The sequence below is a fragment of the Bos taurus genome, chromosome 17, assembly GCF_002263795.3.
Source record: "Bos taurus isolate L1 Dominette 01449 registration number 42190680 breed Hereford chromosome 17, ARS-UCD2.0, whole genome shotgun sequence".
Lineage (NCBI taxonomy): Eukaryota > Metazoa > Chordata > Mammalia > Artiodactyla > Bovidae > Bos > Bos taurus.
Window position 1 is genome coordinate 71,905,114 of NC_037344.1, and position 16,993 is coordinate 71,922,106.

The 16,993-nt window shown below is 46.8% G+C and overlaps 1 protein-coding gene across 4 annotated transcripts in view; it reads right to left on the reverse strand.

The window, feature by feature from the left end:
• LOC531152 (sodium/glucose cotransporter 1-like) overlaps nt 1-12,850 on the reverse strand; it is a 50,887-nt gene extending 38,037 nt beyond the window's left edge. Inside the window, exons 1-4 of one of the 4 annotated variants that reach the window (XM_059876061.1) lie at nt 11,305-12,219; nt 6,603-6,674; nt 3,551-3,655; nt 1,710-1,769 (exon numbers count right to left, since the gene is read on the reverse strand). In XM_059876061.1, coding sequence (XP_059732044.1) covers nt 1,710-1,769; nt 3,551-3,655; nt 6,603-6,674; nt 11,305-11,421 — 354 coding nt within the window. In that variant the 5' untranslated portion in view covers nt 11,422-12,219. Of the gene's footprint in view, nt 1-1,709; nt 1,770-3,550; nt 3,656-6,602; nt 6,675-11,304 lie in introns of all 4 variants that reach the window. The other 3 variants (XM_024977320.2, XM_059876062.1, NM_001205395.2) reach the window with 3 other exon arrangements.
• Between the last annotated feature and the right edge of the window lie 4,143 nt (nt 12,851-16,993).

Here is a 16,993-nt window from a genome sequence, read left to right on the forward strand (position 1 = left end):
CTCCTTGACTGGGTCGTTTCGAGTGGCCCGTCGCTGAGTTCACAGGATCTTCCTTCGCTTTGCTGAGTCTGCTGTAGACGCTTTCAACTGCAGTCTTCACTTCGTTCACTGCAGTCTTGGGTCCAGAATTTCCATTTGGTTATTTCTATGGCTTTTCTCTCTGTTCAACTAGTTTCCTTTACGCACTGTTTTCTTTACTCTGTTGAACTGTCTTTCTGTGCTTTCTTGTAGCTCACCAAGTTTCCTTCAGACAACCATCCTGAACTCTTTATCAGGTAGATCTCTGGGGTTCGTCTATGTTAAACTACCGTGTTTCTCTGGTGGTGTCACATTTTCTTGATTGTTCCTGCTCCTTGTAGTCATGTGTTGCTGCCTCTGCACTGAGGCAGTGGTTACCAGCCCTTTCCCCGACTGCTTCTGGAGAGACAGCTTCCATCAGTCCTGCTAGGGCTTCTGAGACTTTCTCAGACCTTGTCTATGGACGCACTGGCTTCTCATGCCCTCTTCGATCCTACAAAGCCCGGCTGTGTGCTGACGGCCTCCCGAGGGTGGGCCGAACGCTCACCTGCGGCTCTCCCAGCTCCACAGTCAGGCTGGTTTCTGCACGTGCCACTAGCTTTCCGCCGGGGCTCAGCACCCGCCACTGGGGATAAGCAGGGGGAGCCGGCTGACGGGTGGAGGCGCACGTGGGTGATGCTCGCAGCACGGCAGGGGTGTCCGTGGGCAGCTGGGCAGATCTGCAGGTGAGGAGCCCCCAGCAGCTCGCTGGCAGTCTTCCTGAGAAGAGTCTGTGAGGGGGCTCTGTGTTTCTCTGATGCCGTCTGAGAGCCCTGGGAGCTGCTCTCCAAGTCACGCCCTGTCCCCTGGTCCCACAGCGCACTGCAGCATTCCGGAGGGAGGGAGAGCCAAGCAGGGCACTCTGGCAGCACACTGCACGGCCAGTGCAGCCAAGCCCGTTCACGTGCTCCCTTCCCTCACGGGAGACACCTCAGGCTGAGACGCGCTCTCCTGGCACAGAGCTGTGCCGCCTTGGGGTGGCGGGTGATGTGGGTAAGTAGGCCCGCCCGGCTCACCCTCTTCAGTGCGTCGAGTCTTGGATGTTTTTGTCCAAAAGAATGACTCCTGCACTTCCACCAAGGCCCCTGTGTGTGGTTACCGTCTAAAGTGGGATCCTCTGACAGGAAGCTCTGCCTGCCGTGCTGGTGACACCGCTCCAGGCAGCCCTGTGGACGCTGGCCCTGGGCCTCTCTTCTCTGCCCCCTTGCCAGGCGCTGACACGCCTGCCCTCAGCTCTCGTCACACTTCAGAACCAGCCTGTCAGGTTCCGCACAGCCTGTTCTGGATTTAGGGAGACTAACACCGTTAGTTCTGACAACATTGTTGGGCTGCTGTCTTCCAACTGTTAACAGAGTTGTTCCCTTCATTAATTTAGGTCTTATTTTTTAACAAAGTTTTAAAATGTTTTCTATAAAAGCCTTCAGAGGGGAACCCTTGAATAAGATCCAGAATGAAACACTGGCAGTTACTGGCTCCTGTTTATCCGTGTCAGCTGATATTATTTCAGGCATTTCTTAGGATTTAGGGATGTCAGTACAAGGATCAAAAGATTGAGAAGTTTAACTTGTCCTCTAAAATGTTTTTATGTACAACTATAATATTTGTAAGAAAAAATACTGCAGAGACCAGACTAACTGATCATGGATACTCACCCCAGACTTCATATAAACAGGAGAAAACACCCAACCAAGAGCACAGAGGATGAATGCGGCCTGAAACCAAGAAGAGAAGAGCGATTACATCAGTGTCCCATCTTGAGCAGGCTCTTAAAGGGGCGGCAAACTCAGTTACTAACTGTTTTGAGCCCAAAAGCTGCATCACTCCTGGGAACCCTGCAAACAGCAGCCCGAGAATAAGCCTCCAGGAGGAAATCACCTTACAGACAAAATCACCTTACGGGCCTTGGTCTTTGCCTGCAAAGGCGCATTCTTAATTTTTTCGGGGGGGGGGGGGGGTTGTGCTTAACTAAGCCAATCTTCAAGATATTTATTAAAAGTTATGTTTTCTTAGATCCAGATAGGATCAAAGATAACTGATCATTAAATGAAGAAAGACAGGTTGAAAAAAATCAGAAACCATTCAGAGAAACAGTAGAGAAACTATGCCAAAATTTACACAAGTTATTGAAATTAAGTAATACACTTTGCTTCAGCTTTCTTTACAAAGAAGGCAGCTGAATATAAGGAGACGCTAGTAAATTCTGATGGAGAAGGCAATGGCACCCCACTCCAGTACTCTTGCCTGGAAAAATCCCATGGACAGAGGAGCCTGGTAGGCTGCAGACCATGGGGTCATGAAGAGTCGGACACGACTGAGCGACTTCACTTTCACTTTTCCCTTTCATGCATTGGAGAAGGAAATGGCAACCCACTCCAGTACTCTTGCCTGGAGAATCCCAGGGACGGGGGAGCCTGGTGGGCTGCCGTCTATGGGGCTGCACAGAGTCGGACACGAGTGAAGCGACTTAGCAGCAGCAGTAAATTCTGAGAGGTAAACTGTGGTAAAGGCCAGGGCTCCTTATTAGGATTGGAGCTGACTCTGTTAGAAGTGTTATTTCTTTTTGTAATCTACCAGGAGAAAGATGAGACCCAGAAAGAGGGAGGTTTCTGATTTATAAAAAAGGTCAGGTGATTTATATAGATATAGGTTAATTAACCCAAAACTTATAAATTCACTTATAATTTAGGTGAACAAACTCTACATCCTACAACAAATATATCCATATCCCACAGATTAAAAATAAATAATCCATTTTATAAGTTTTATAGTTGAAACTGGTATTCATAGACCAATTAGGAGTTTTATAGTAATCACTTGAATGTCTCAAAGAACTCAGCTGACCCTATTCTCAATGTACAGATGACTGACTCCCATCTAGTGAAAAATCTGCATAATGCTAAATCTGCCTCAAAAACAAACTGAAAAATGACTCACCCAAGGGTGAAGCTGAAGGAGTTTGGACAGAATCAGCACTCAAACCCTAGTTCTTTTGATTCCACATACGGTGATCTCTAATCAAACACAAACTTGTCCCCACTTCCGTCAATTTAAAGATCTGTGAAATGAAAATGCAGGTACTGCATTTTCGGAAAAAAATCTGTGTGTAAGTGACCTGCACAGTTTAAACGTGTGCTGTTCAAGGGCCAACTGTACACCGCAAATGTGTATACCCAGACAAATACACACACACATGTATACACACGTATCTGTGTGTATATACACGAATGTTTATGTTTGTATATATTTGTTACTACGATCCTACCTGACTAGTCTCCTAACTGTACTCCCATGGTCCCTGGAATAAAAACACTCTCTGTCTCTTTATTACTTTACTAAGAAGAATGAAAACTAGCACAATCCTTTTGAGAAATGAAAGACTTGGTTCCTTCCTTCTATGACTTCCCAAGGAGTCTTTCGCGTTTACTCAGGCCTTTCTGAATTTCATCTGGACACACAGAAGTGGAGGCTTGCTGCCGCCAAAGGCACTACTCACGTTCCACTCGAAGGCCCCGACAGCAATCCCCGAAGACGCCCCTTTTCCAGCCAGACCCATGAAGTGGCCAGTGCCAATATTTGAGGCAAAAAGAAAAGCACCTATCTGAAAATCAAAAGACAATTATAAAAAAAAAAAAGACAATTACAGATCAGAACTCTTATCCAACTCCAAAAACTAATTTTCACAAACGTAACCTCAAGCTGAATTTCACATTTCCTCAAAAGAGAGTACACTTGGGCAGAATTCCCATTTGCCCTTTTTCTATACTAAAGCCTCACCATAAACCAGAAGCCAAGTAAGAACAGGATGAAACGAAACCAGCAGCACCGCCGTTCTTACGCTGCCCTAACCCCAGACTTACTGCAGCTGCAGAAACACCGGCAGGAGTATGACCTCATCACTGTTCGAGGTTAACTCAGAGACACTTAACCGCTGAGCTGACTATAAGAGCATGGTGAGACTGCTAAGGTAGTGAATGCGATGAAACACAGTGTAGCCTAAAGGAGCTCTACCAAGTGGTGCGAACAAGGTAAACAGCATTTGTACTTCAATCTTATTAAAATGGACTGTGTGCATATACACTTGTGCACACGTGTGTTTCTATGCAGATGGGTGTGATTCTGGTAGTACATATATAAAAAATACTTTTGGGGACTGGAATCACTGTTACAGAAATAGAATAGGGAGAAAATTTCAAGTTCTATAATTGGATTTTAACTTCGTGTGTTTTTTTTTTTTTTTTAACAACCAGCATCTGTTACTTTCAAAATAAAAAATCCCAGAGGCATTTAAAATGAACAAAATCCCTCCTAAACCAATAATAGCTTTTTAGTTGAGTAGAGAGAGCCATAAAAATCCAAACCCAAATACTGCGCTGTATGTGACAGAAGATCACTGCAAACCAAATTATTAAGAGAGGCTGAAAATAACAAGGCCTTTTAGGTAAAAACAGAGAAACAAAGCACTGACAAAATAACACAAGATAAAGTAGCATTCAGTACCAAGGGCATTAACTATGACAGAGGTTTATTTGTTTGTTTGAACCACCACTCGCAGAGTGTACTAGTTGGAGGACACAATTGAGACCACGCGGCACCAAACGTCTTAGCAGCCAAGAATAGACGGCAAACGAACCTCAGGAGAGGCACGCAGTGATTACTCAAGCAGTTATTTTTACTTGCTACCTTTATCATAATAATGAAGACCTACATACAGTTTAAATTGCCCAAAAATATGGCACATAAATAGTGGGCTGTGCATCTGCTGTATCACTATGCAACTGTGCATAAAAGTCTATCTATCTACCAACATTTATAAAGACTTAGGGAGACCTTATACATTATTAAATAAAGTGTTAGTCACAAAGTCATGCCCAGCTCTTTGTGACCCCATGGACTGAAGCCTGCCAGGCTCCTTTGTCCATGGGATTCTCCAAGCAAGAATACTGGAGTGGGATGCCATTCCCTTCTCCAATTAAATGAAAAGGCAGGCTAAAAAGGCATCATTTATTAATTAACTATAAATAAACGTCCACTGCGAACTATGTGCCAGAAGCATTGCAAGTACTAGCCATCAGCGAGTACAACAGACCCTTGCCCTCGTGAAGCTAACGTCCTGTTACACGAGAGCATAAACAAAGTAAGTCAGGGGTTATTTTGTAGCACAGAAGCCAGTGGTAAGCAGTGAATTCCTACAGAGAAGGAGAAGGTAGGAAGGCAGACAGAAGTGCTGAGCGGTGGGGCGGGCGGCGCCGGCCTTCCTGAGGAGGGCTGAGGGCAGCCCGGGGGCCTGCGGGAGCGGGGCCTCCAGGCCACGGGAGCGGCAGGGTCAGAGTCCCTGAGGTAGGAGCACGGCTGAACGTCTCAGGGTCATGCAGGTAAGGAGGTGCAGGTCATCCATCTGTGGCCCGACAGACTGGGTGACATGCTGGGTGAGCAGGAGCCCCCAGAGGGCCGTAAGCAGTAAGGCGGCACGTCCTACCCCTTGGCTGCCTTGCTGAGGCTGGAAGTGGAGGAGCGCAGGTGGAAGGAGGGAGTCCAGACAGAAGCTGTTACAAGGAACCTGCCTGAAGGATGATGAGAAGCGGTCTTCCTGATGGACTCCCTGATGGACTAGAAGATGGGCTGAGAGAGAATGGAGAGTCGGATGCGACTCCCCGTTTATCAGCCCGAGCAGCTAGACGGCTGAAGCTGCCCTTCAGGGTCGAGAGACGGCGGGGCGGGTTGGGGGGCAACTGCGCAGAGGCCGTGTCGTGTGCAGTGGCTGCCAGGCCTTCCAAGTGAGGGGCTAGATGGGCAGAGGGACACAGGACTGGAGTGTAGGCAGAGAGCTGGGGCTTGCCAGCATTCCAGCAAGTGGTCTTGAATGCCAAGTCGCCAGGTGTGGGAGTGTAACTGCAGAGTTAAGAAGCCAGGGAGACGGGAAGGAAGCAGCCAGGGGACCTCGAATGACTGGCTGGTGAAGCAGCAGTAAAGGTGGGAAGCCCAGAGGCAACACGGGGCAGGAGAGGGCACTGAGTTTCAGTCTCACCACCATGGAGCCAGGTAAGAGGAGGCCTGAGCACCAAGCCAGGGATAAGCCCCATGGAGGCCCCGATGAGAGCAACTCATACCCACTGGACACTCACTGCCTAAGTAGAAGTATAAAAGAAAGAAAGCTGGAGTGGCAAAACTACTCTTTTATTGCAATTCCTTTTAACAATACCATACCACAGTTTATTCATTAAGCAGTAACTCTAAGAATGAAAACAGGAGTCACATCCAACCCCCAGTCTGCACTGCGCACTTCAGAGAGCAGGGCTCCCTCCACCTCGTCTGGGCCCCAGAGCCCAGCGCAAGGCTCTGCACCTCCCAGGCACCTAGTGACGGCTGTCGGACTAAACTGAGCCAAGGGAACACTTATGTCAGCAACTACTTGAGAGCTGAGGGAACGACTACTGAGGTGGCTTTCCTGATTCAGCAACTCTACATTGTGTGGGGTAAAGGGCACCTGCGTGGAAGTAGTAAACAAGCCCACACGCAGCCCCCGGGGCCACACAGGGCACGCTCACCTGCCACCACACGAGGCTTCGTCCCGCCAGGAAGAAGTCTTCCTCTGTCCCACGGCTGCATGACATGATAACCTTAAAAAGGGGTGGGGGAGTCCAAGTAACCAGTGATGACTTCATTTACAGGTAAACATCCTTTGCAGAGATCCCATTCCCCTCTTCATTTTTTTGTTTGTTTGTTTGTTTAGGAACAGAAGTCTTTGCCCACTGAGTTAGAGGAGGGCCCATGGTCCCTCCCAGCTGTGAGACTGCACGGGCATATCCATTTCTTTACACTCCTGTGAAAACAATATTACCTTATTTCCCGCGCCCCGCCCCGCCCCGCCCCGAATGGTTAACCAGCGCTGTGGTTCCCATCAGTCTGGGAGATGAGTGGTCTGCAAATGCCTTAATCGACTGGGAATGGAGAAGGTGAACACAGCCCAGCTTCTTTCAGGAGGACAGTCACACTGCCAAGATTATGGTGTCCTCCCCATGCACCCAGAGGCTCTCTCCCCCGGTCCCCAGCTCTGATCCTCAGACTCCAATATGGTCAAGGGACAATCCCAGGGTTTCTTGGATTGCCTAAAACAGCAGGACTCAAGGATGACCGCTGGTTGACAAAAATGTGTTTCTCTGGAGTGAACTTATGACAGCCATCCAGAGTATCTGCATTATAACCAAGTCCCCTCACAGCACCAAAGAAACGCTCTCTAAGTCAGGCACTTGAAGCCAGTCTCAGTCGTCCATCCACTGAGTGCTAGTCAGGAGCCTGTGACGCTCAGAGCCGGCCTTTCCTAAGGAAGCATCAGCAGGGTGTAAGGACATGCGCATTAGGACTTTTAGAAAGAATTTACAAAATGGTCTAAGGTGAATAAAATCACACCAGACAGGGAGAGAGGAGGTCCTGGGAAGAAAGTGGTTACACACATCTTGCCTCTTTGTTCTTCCCTGCTCTCCTTCTAGAATGATCCACCAACCACGGCCCCTTCCTTCCTCCCTGCTCTCCTTCTAGAATGATCCACTGACCACGGCAGGAGGGCTGCTGGAGCAGAAGGTGCATTCACTACTTTCTCAAAGATCTCAGGCTGAGACTGATAACAGAGACAAACAAACAAACATGTAAATGTGTTCCCCGTAAGCATCTTAAAGGACCCAAGACACCAGCAACAAAGACAAGCTTTCCCTGTGGGGCTTCATGGACAGAAGCTGATGAATGATTTCAGAAAGGAGCAAATGTGGGCAATTCCTATCAGTAAAGAAAAGGGTGGTTTGCTTAATAACCAGAAGAAAATAAAGCTCGAGTCTTCCATCACATTATATACAAAAGCAAATTCCAGATGTTCAAGAGATTTATATACTTGTAAAAATCCATAAAATATTAGAAGAAATTTAGAATAATATTTGTATATCCTTGGAGTGGGGAAAACTTTGCTGAGCAAGCCAGGAATGAAATCTAGATGTAAAAGAAAAGAGAGATATTTGACTTATTGAACTGTCAGAAAGATGCCAGTAACAGTCTAGACCGAGGGTTCTCACCCCACCCTCCAGGGGACAGCTGGCACTGTTTGGAGATACTTCTGGCTGTGCAGGGGTCGGGCTTGGGGCGCTCCTCAGCATCCTACAGTACGCAAGGAAGACCCCACAACAAGGAATCATCTGGTCCCACACGTCAGGAGTCCTGAGGCTGAGAACCGCTGGCCTAAAGAATGACAGTTTGGGAAAAACAAATTAGCCAACTCAAATGACAGACAAGCTGATAAACGCAAGGTTGAACAACCCAATTCAAAAATGGGCACATAATCTGGCTATTCACAGAAAAAGAAAATCAGTGGACAACAAGCTCGCGAGGAGATGGTCAGCTTCACAGGAGGCTGTCTAGAAAATGCAAATCAAAGTTGCGGTGACTTATCACTATTCCTTCATCAGCCTGCCCCCACCGCCTTCCCAAGATTAAATCAGAAGTAACACACCAGGTCAGCGAGAGCTTGGGGCAAGGGTGTGCTCATATGCTGCAGAGCAATTCCAATTTCAGGAATCCATGCTACACAGATTAAAAGCACAACACATTAAAACTACGACCTGGCAATAGCCTCAGCGTCAGTGAGTAGGGAAGAGCTGAATCACACACACTTCTCTGACTATCGTGCAACTGACACAGACACGAGCTAGCTCTCTGCTCAGGCCCAGAAGCACTTCACGTCTCGGGGTGAGGGGAGAAGCGAGCTGCGGAGTGACGTGCATGACATGCCCACGTTGTCGGCAGAACCAAAATCACAGACTCTGCCTGTACGTCTGTGCCGTTGTTTAGTCGCTGAGTCGTGTCCAGCTCTTTGGGACCCACGGACTGTAGCTCGCCAGGCTCCTCTGTCCGTGGGGTTCTCCAGACAATACTGGAGTGGGTTCCCACTTCCCTTTCAGGAGTGTGTCTCTGTAAGCACTGAGAAAGGGGAGGAGGAACACATGGCCCCTGGGGATCTCAGGAGCTGGGAAAGGATGAGGAAGAACAGTGACTGCTTCTGACAGTTAACGGATCTTTTTACTTCTTATAATTAACATGTGATTAAAAACAATATATGATTTTTTAAGAAGACCAAAGGAAAAATAACAACACAGAGAAGGAAAGAGATGAAAGCATTCTGGACAGCAGCGCATGCTTTCTGGCTCCTAGAACAAACGGAACAGCGGGTTTCCTTTGGAAGCGTCCAGAAGGTTCACAGGTCCTCTGAGCCTGGCCAGACCTAGGCCCCTCCTGGGCCGAGAAGAAAGCTGGGTGGGGCTTCCTGATTGAGGGCAGCTGGGGGAAGGATCCCCAACAGGCGCCCACCACTAGAGCGCAGCCTGGGCGGCCTAGGAGCATGCTGCCCACTTGCGTGTGCGCTCGGCCGTGTCCGACTCCTCCTGACCCCATGGAGTGCAGCCCACCAGGCTCCTCTGTCCATGCGAGCTTCCCAGGCAAGAATACTGGATCGGATTGCCATTTCCTACTCCAGGGGATCCTCCCGACCCAGGGAGCAAACCCTCACCTCTTGCATCTCCTGCACTGGCAGGCGGATTCTTTACCACTGCACCACCTGGAATGTTTCTCATAATGGAAGCCAATTTGAAAAAAAAAAAAATCATTCATTTGAATGATCTAGATAAATCTCAAACTTCTTTCCACTTGGAAGAGATACAAAAAATTCTCTTAAGAAGATGGAGACCATATTTCCATTACTCCATCTGCCCACTCACACAGCATGGTGAGCCCTCAAGAGACTGTCCAAAGATCCTGCATGGAAGGGCCAGATTCTGCACACTAAGATCTGCTCATAACCTCACGAAGCACTCCGCTTAAAGGTCAAATGCGCAGGTAAGCTCCAGCTGGGCGGGAGAGGCCCAGAACGAAGTCTCCCCCTAATCAGCAAACTGTGACATCGTCACCAGGTACTCCTGCTCATAAAGCAGGCCAGGGAGAGGCTTCTGATGGTTAACAGCTTAGCCGAGGGGCCATACCATGACCAAAGCCAGAGTCTTCTGCCCTGCCCTCTGACCTTCTGCTGTCTGGCTCTGAGGGTGTATCTTCAGGACATCTCTGTGAGTACTTACAAGTTAAGCGAAGAGCCAACTCATTGGAAAAGACTTTGATGCTGGGAGAGGCTGAAGGCAAAAGGAGCAGGGAGCAGCAGAGGATGAGATGGTTGGACAGCTGCTGCTGCTGCTGCTAAGTCGCTTCAGTCGTGTCCAACTCTGTGCGACCCCATAGACAGCAGCCCACCAGGCTCCCCCATCCCTGGGATTCTCCAGGCAAGAATTCTGGAGTGGGTTGCCATTTCCTCCTCCAATGCATGAAAGTGAAAAGTGAAAGTGAAGTCGCTCAGTCATGTCTGACTTGTAGCGACCCCATGGACTGCAGCCCACCAGGCTCCTCCGTCCATGGGATTTTCCAGGCAAGAGTACTGGAGCAGGGTACTGGAGCGGGGTGGTTAGACAGCAACACTGACTAAATGGACACGAACTGGAGCGAATTCCAACGGAGAGGAGCTTGGCGTGCTGTAGTTCATGGCATCACAAAGAGTCGGACACGACTTAGTGACTGAGCAACAGGTGAAGCGTTAGCAGGCAGATGGCGGTACCACAGACCCAGTCTCCAACCCATTAAGAGAACTTTACACTAGAGACTATGTAAGTGCTCAATTCAAATTCAATGGGATACTTAGGGCCCTGAAGTGGATGTGACCTTTGAGGTTTCGCAGCCAGGGCCTCTGACGGTTCCCCTCATGCCTCAGGAAGGGGCAGCTCTAGGTTCAGAGCCGCACTCCATCATTCCCTGTGGTCACTCAGCCTCTGCCAATCTGTTTTTCCTCATCTGTGACCCACAGCCTGGTTTTGAGGATGTGCCACACTCAAAGCCCTCAATACCCAACCCGGCCCTGTAGGGGCCTGCGGTCACTCCTGCGACCATCACTACAGCACCTCCGTATCACACACAGCGTGGGTCCCAGGCCGTGCGCACTGGGCCATCTGACCTGTTTATCTGGGCGGGCGGGTAGGGGAGATGGGCTTGCACCTGCTTGCCCTTCTTCTTGGTGGAGCAGCTGCACAGGGATGCTGGAGAGCTCCCGGCAAAGCGCTGCGCAGGAGCGGGACAAGCGGGAGGCGAGGCGGGGGCCGGGGGACAGGCAGGTGAGGGTCGGGAACGGCCTGGGGTTCGCTCCTCCCCTCCCCCACGCCAGGCCCCACTCACCCACAGCGCGATGCCCAGAACCAACAGGAAGTACAAAACTATCACCAGGACGTCCAGGGCGCTGCTGGAGCTGAAGAGCTGAGCCGTCCAGCCGAAGCCCTGCCAAGGAGATAGCATGGTGCTGCGTGCCAGCGAGCGAGCACCACCGGCGGACTGAAGGTTGCAACGGCCTCAGTGGGACTCTGGCGACTCGGCCGCGGGGCACGCCGGGAAGGGCCGCGGGGCACGCTGGGAGGAGCCGCGGGGCAGCCTGGGCGTTCCGGCAGGCCCCGCGCGGCCCGAGGCCTACCTTCTGGAGGCGGCTCTTCGAGGGCAGCCCATTGGCTGCCAGTCCAGGCACCGCGCCGTCCGGCCTGTCGCCAGAATCGCTCTGCCCTGGACCGAGAGCTGGTCGTGGGGTGGGGCTGGCTCAAGGCTACCGAGCCGCAAGGAGCCTGGGGTGGTGGAAACCAGCGATACCCTCCTGTCTTTATTTACCATTTCGATCTTCTATACCTTGTGGGTTTGGGACATTGACTTGGATTTACTAAAATATTGCATTTGAATATTATGTACCCAGAGTCCTGAGTTTTCTTGGTTCCCCCCTCCTCTTAAATTCTGCTTCGAGGAAACTGCCTTGCTCGCCTCCCCCAAATCATGGCCCTGAGTGGACCAGCTGATCACAGAGGGTCCTCAGCTCTCTGCAGTTTGATCTTTTATGGGTGATATGTGAATTCTCAAGCTGGGCCAAGCCTTAATTTCCTTGGTGTGCGTCTCTGCTGAGTTCAAGTTCTAGAAATCTTTGTCAATAATACAAATAACAGTAACAATAATAAGAGCTACACATAGACTTACTTCTGTGCACTTTATATGTATTAACCCCTTTGTACGCATGCTAAGTCGCTTCAGTCCTGTCCGATTCTTTGCGACCCCGCGGACTCTAGCCAGCCGGGGTCCTCTGTCCATGGGACTTTCCAGGCAACAATACTGGAGTGGGTTGCCATGTCCTACCCCAGGGGATCTTCCCCACCCAGGGATGGAACTGCATCTCTTAAGTCTCTTGCATAGGCAGGCGGGTTCTTTACCGCTAGCTGCCACCTGGGAAGCCCATTAATCCATTTGATTCTCCCCCAAAACCAGTCAGTCTGTGGCTAGGACTACAGGGCATGAGGCTTGCAGCTGGTCAGAAGTCTATGGCCTCAGCTTCTTGAGCAGAACTCTTGTGTCCTAGCTTAGATCAGTGCTATTCAAAACATATAATGGGAACCACAGATCTTCATTTTTTCCAGCTTGATTGAGGTATGATTTGCAAATAAAAGTTGTACATTTAAGATGTACAATGCAATGTTTGGTATAAGTATACAATGTGAGATAATTGCTATAATCAAGCTAATATCAATCACCTCAGTTGCCATTTTTCCTGTGTGTAGTGAAAACGCTTGAGATCCCTCTTAGAAAATTTCAGGTATACAATATGTTATTAACAGCACAGTAATCGCTGTGCTGTACTTTAGGTCTCTATAATGTATTCATCTTATAACTGAAGGTTGGTATCCTTTGATCCATATCTCCCTTTTGCTCCTAGTCAACCATCCTTCTCTTCTCTGTTACTATGAAGGTTTGGTTTGTTTTGTTTAAGATTTCACACATGTAAGATCATGCAATATTTGTCTTTCTGTCTGGTTTATTTCACTTAGCATAATGTCCTCCAAGTGCCTCTCCATCGTTGCAGAAGGCAGGATTTCGCATTTCTTCATCCGTTCATCTGTTCGTGAACCCTTAGCCCTTTCCATATCTTGGCTGCTGTAAATAATGCTGAAATGAACAAAGGAGTGTAGACATCACTCTGAGATAGTGATTTTATTTTCTTTGGACATACACCCAGAAGTGTGATTCTTAGGTCATAGGATACTTCCATTTTTTGAGGAAACTCATGCTGTTTGCATAGTGGCTGTACCAGTTCACATTCCGATCAGCAGTGTGCTGGTATTCCCCTTTTTCCCACACTTGCCGATACTTGTCATCTTTTGACTTTTTTGCTAGAAGCCATCCTAACAGGCGAGAGGGGATATCTCACCGTGACTTTCACTTATATTTTCTTGGTGATCAGTGATATTGAGCATCTCTTCATATACCTGTTGGCCATGTTTATGTCTTCTTTAGAAAAATTTAGGAGCTATTTAGGAGCTTTGCCCAGATTTTGATTGGGTTGCTGTTCTGTTTTTGCTATTGATTGTGTGAGTTCCTTATACATTTTGGATATTAGCCCCTTATTGGATATATTGTTTGCAAGTGTTTTCTCCCATTCTTTAGGTTGCTTTTTCACTTTCTGTATTGTTTCCTTTGCTGTAAAAATTTAAATTTTCCAGTAGCTACATTTAAAAAGTAAGCAGGTGAAAATAATCTAAATAATACACTTATTTTAGTTAAGCCAATATGTCCAGGAAGTCAAAATATTAACGTTTCAATACACAGTCAATGTAAAAATTGTTGGACTATTTTATACATATATATTTCCACATTAAGTCTTTGAAATCTGGTGTTATTTTACACTTACCGCACACCTCAATTTGCATGCTACCTTTTCATCAGAAATACTTGATCTGTCTTTAGATGTAACAAAATTCACAGTTGAAAAAAATAGATTCACTTACTACATTGTTCTAAATCTACGTGAAACTTTTCCAGGAGCTGAATATAGTCCCAAAATTTCATTTTCCCTTGTCAATGGCAAAAACAGTTCATCTTTTTAGATGAATTGATTTGACTTTGAGCAAAAGCCCATCAGTTTCAAAATTATGTCTTTCCAAATTAAGTAATTCACTAACTCTTGTTGACTGAGTATCATTAACATTGAATTCAGAGGCATGATATAATTTGAAAAGTGTCTCTAAATTGATCAATATCACAAAGCATTCTTCCTTCAAATTTTTCTTTGATTTTTTGCTACCAATTACATAACACAGCCAGTTAAAGTTAAAATCTTTAACATATTGACTGGACAGAAGAATGTGTAAAATAATTATTACTGATTTGTATTATGGAGCTTCTCAAGTAAAAATTCATATACCCAAGTATACATTTTTATACTTGGGTAGCTAGCTTATGGGCTTCCCTGGTGGCTCAGATGGTAAAGAATCCACCTGCAATGCAGGAGACCCAGGGTTTCATCCCTGGGTTGGGAAGACCCCCTAGAGGAGAGCATGGCAACCCACTCCAGTATTCTTACCTGGAGAATCCCATGGACAGAGGAGCCTGGTGACCTACAGTCCTAAGGGCCTCAGAGAGTCGGACATGACAGAGACGCAGCACAGCACAGCTAGCTTACAAATAAGCATTTCCTGTTTTCAACTATTCAAATTAACTCATTCACGCTGCTGCTGCTGCTAAGTCACGTCAGTCGTGTCCGACTCTGCAACCCCATAGACAGCAGCCCACCAGGCTCCCCCGTCCCTGGGATTCTCCAGGCAAGAACACTGCAGTGGGTTGCCATTTCCCTCTCCAATGCGTGAGAGTGAAAAGTGAAAGTGAAGTCGCTCAGTCATGTCTGACTCTTAGCGACCCCATGGACTGCAGCCCACCAGGCTCCTCCGTCTGTGGGATTCTCCAGGCAAGAGCACTGGAGTGGGTCGCCAGTGCCTTCTCCAAGCTCATTCATATATGGTGCGTATTAGTGAGTTTAAATATGTATAAATACAGACTGCTGTTTTTGGACCTTCGCTTATTGAACATTCAACAAGCATTCCTTTCATTTCTAGAAGATCTTGAATTGAAATTGACATTACAGTAATTCTTTGTAAAATTTCCAAGATTCGGCCAATGAGCATTGGCAAAAGCACATCAGCAAATTCATAGCCTTCTATTTCTCTCAACAGTTCTATACAATAGTGGTGATTTGTGTTAGTTGCAAATATACACAGAGTGATTTAAACAATCGTACCTATCTATGATGCTTTTCATAAAGTCTGCTATAAAAACTAAGCACAAAATTTTTAAATATATATCACAAATTTGAATAAAGCAGTTTACCTTTTGTATTTTATAATCCCATTAAATCTGGAGTTTTAACCTGAACGCCAGTAGAACAGTGTCTGTCATGATAAAAACAAACAAACAATACAGCTACTATTTTCCCTTCAGATTTAGCTGAAATTCTTCTTTGACAACGTCAGAGGTTTAAAAGATCCAAGCCACAAATTCAATCTTTTTTTTTTTTTTGCTCTGCAGCTTGTGGGATCTTAGTTCCCCAAACAAGGATCAAACCCAGGTCCCCTGGCAGTGGAAGCAGGGAGACCTAACCACTGGACCACCAGGGAATCCCCAGAGTTCAAGCTTTTAGGTCATCGACTGGCCACATTTCTTCCTAGGTCTGGATGTCCTTTGAGACAAAAGGTATTCAAAATATTAACTGGGCAGGGTCTCATGTCACATGACTCAACTAAAACCAAAGAGAAATACTTGCAAATTTTCAAATTTTGAATCCATTTTTGGTGTTATTGGAAAGACCTTGTATTCCATGGGCACCTGTTTTGAGGCTTTAATTGAAAAATCTCCCACTTTTTGTAAAACATCTTTTGAATAGTATTTTCCTCCATTTCCTAACACATTTCCACAACCAAAACAATTCCCTTTGTCATCTTTCCATCTAAATTGTTTTTCTGGTTAGTGCAAGATTCCAAGCTATTTTAAATCTGGCCAAAGTTACAAACTCAAATGCTGCTAAAAATCATCACGATGTGTTTTGGATGTTTGTTTCTGATTCCAGGCAACTAACTTTATATATATATATATTTTTTTTTTACCGCAGAGCAAACATTAAAAAAATCAAATCCACTATGTAGTCTTTAAATTTTATATTAGTGTTCACTGTATTATCTTTATTTTTCACACAGCCAATAAATATGTCTACCATGAAGCGTGAAAAGTGAACGTGTCAGTTACTCAGCTGTGTCTGATTCTTGGCGTCCCCAAGGACTGTAGCCTGCCAGGCTCCTCCGTCCATGGGATTCTCCAGGCAAGAATGCTGGAGTGGGTGGCCATTCCCCCTCCAGGGGATCATCCCCACCCAGGAATCAAACCCAGGTCTCCTGTATTGCGGGCAGATTCTCACTACTGCGCCACCACGGACGTCCAGGCCTACCACGCCAGGACGCATGAACTCGGTGTCCTTTAGACGGATGGATTCCTTCCTGTTATGAAGTGACCCCTCTTGGACCTGGCAATGTTCTTTGCTCTGAAGTCAGTACTGTTAATATAGCCTCCTGGAGCTTTCTTTTGTTTAGAGTTGCATGGTATATCTTTTTCTATCATTTTATTTTCAATCTATTTGCACTGTTTTATTTAAAGCAGACGTCTTGTAGCAAGTGTAAACTGGGTCTTGCTTTTTATGTAATCAGAAATCTAGACTCTAATCAGCGCGTTTAGGCCGCTTGCATTTGCTGTGGGTGCTGGTGGTGGTTTCAACACAGCATCGTGTGGTTTTCTGTTTGTCCCGTGTTTGTGGCCTTTTGTTTTTCATTAATCGACGTTTTAGGGCTTATATTATATACACATCTTCAACCTAACCAAGCTCACCTCCAAGTGATACTTAATCCATGTCGGCTACAGAGTAAGAACTTTATAATAGTATACTGCCATCTCTCCCCTCCTAGGCTTTGCAATATTTTTGTCATATATTGTCACGCACTTTGCATTTTTATTTATAAATGGT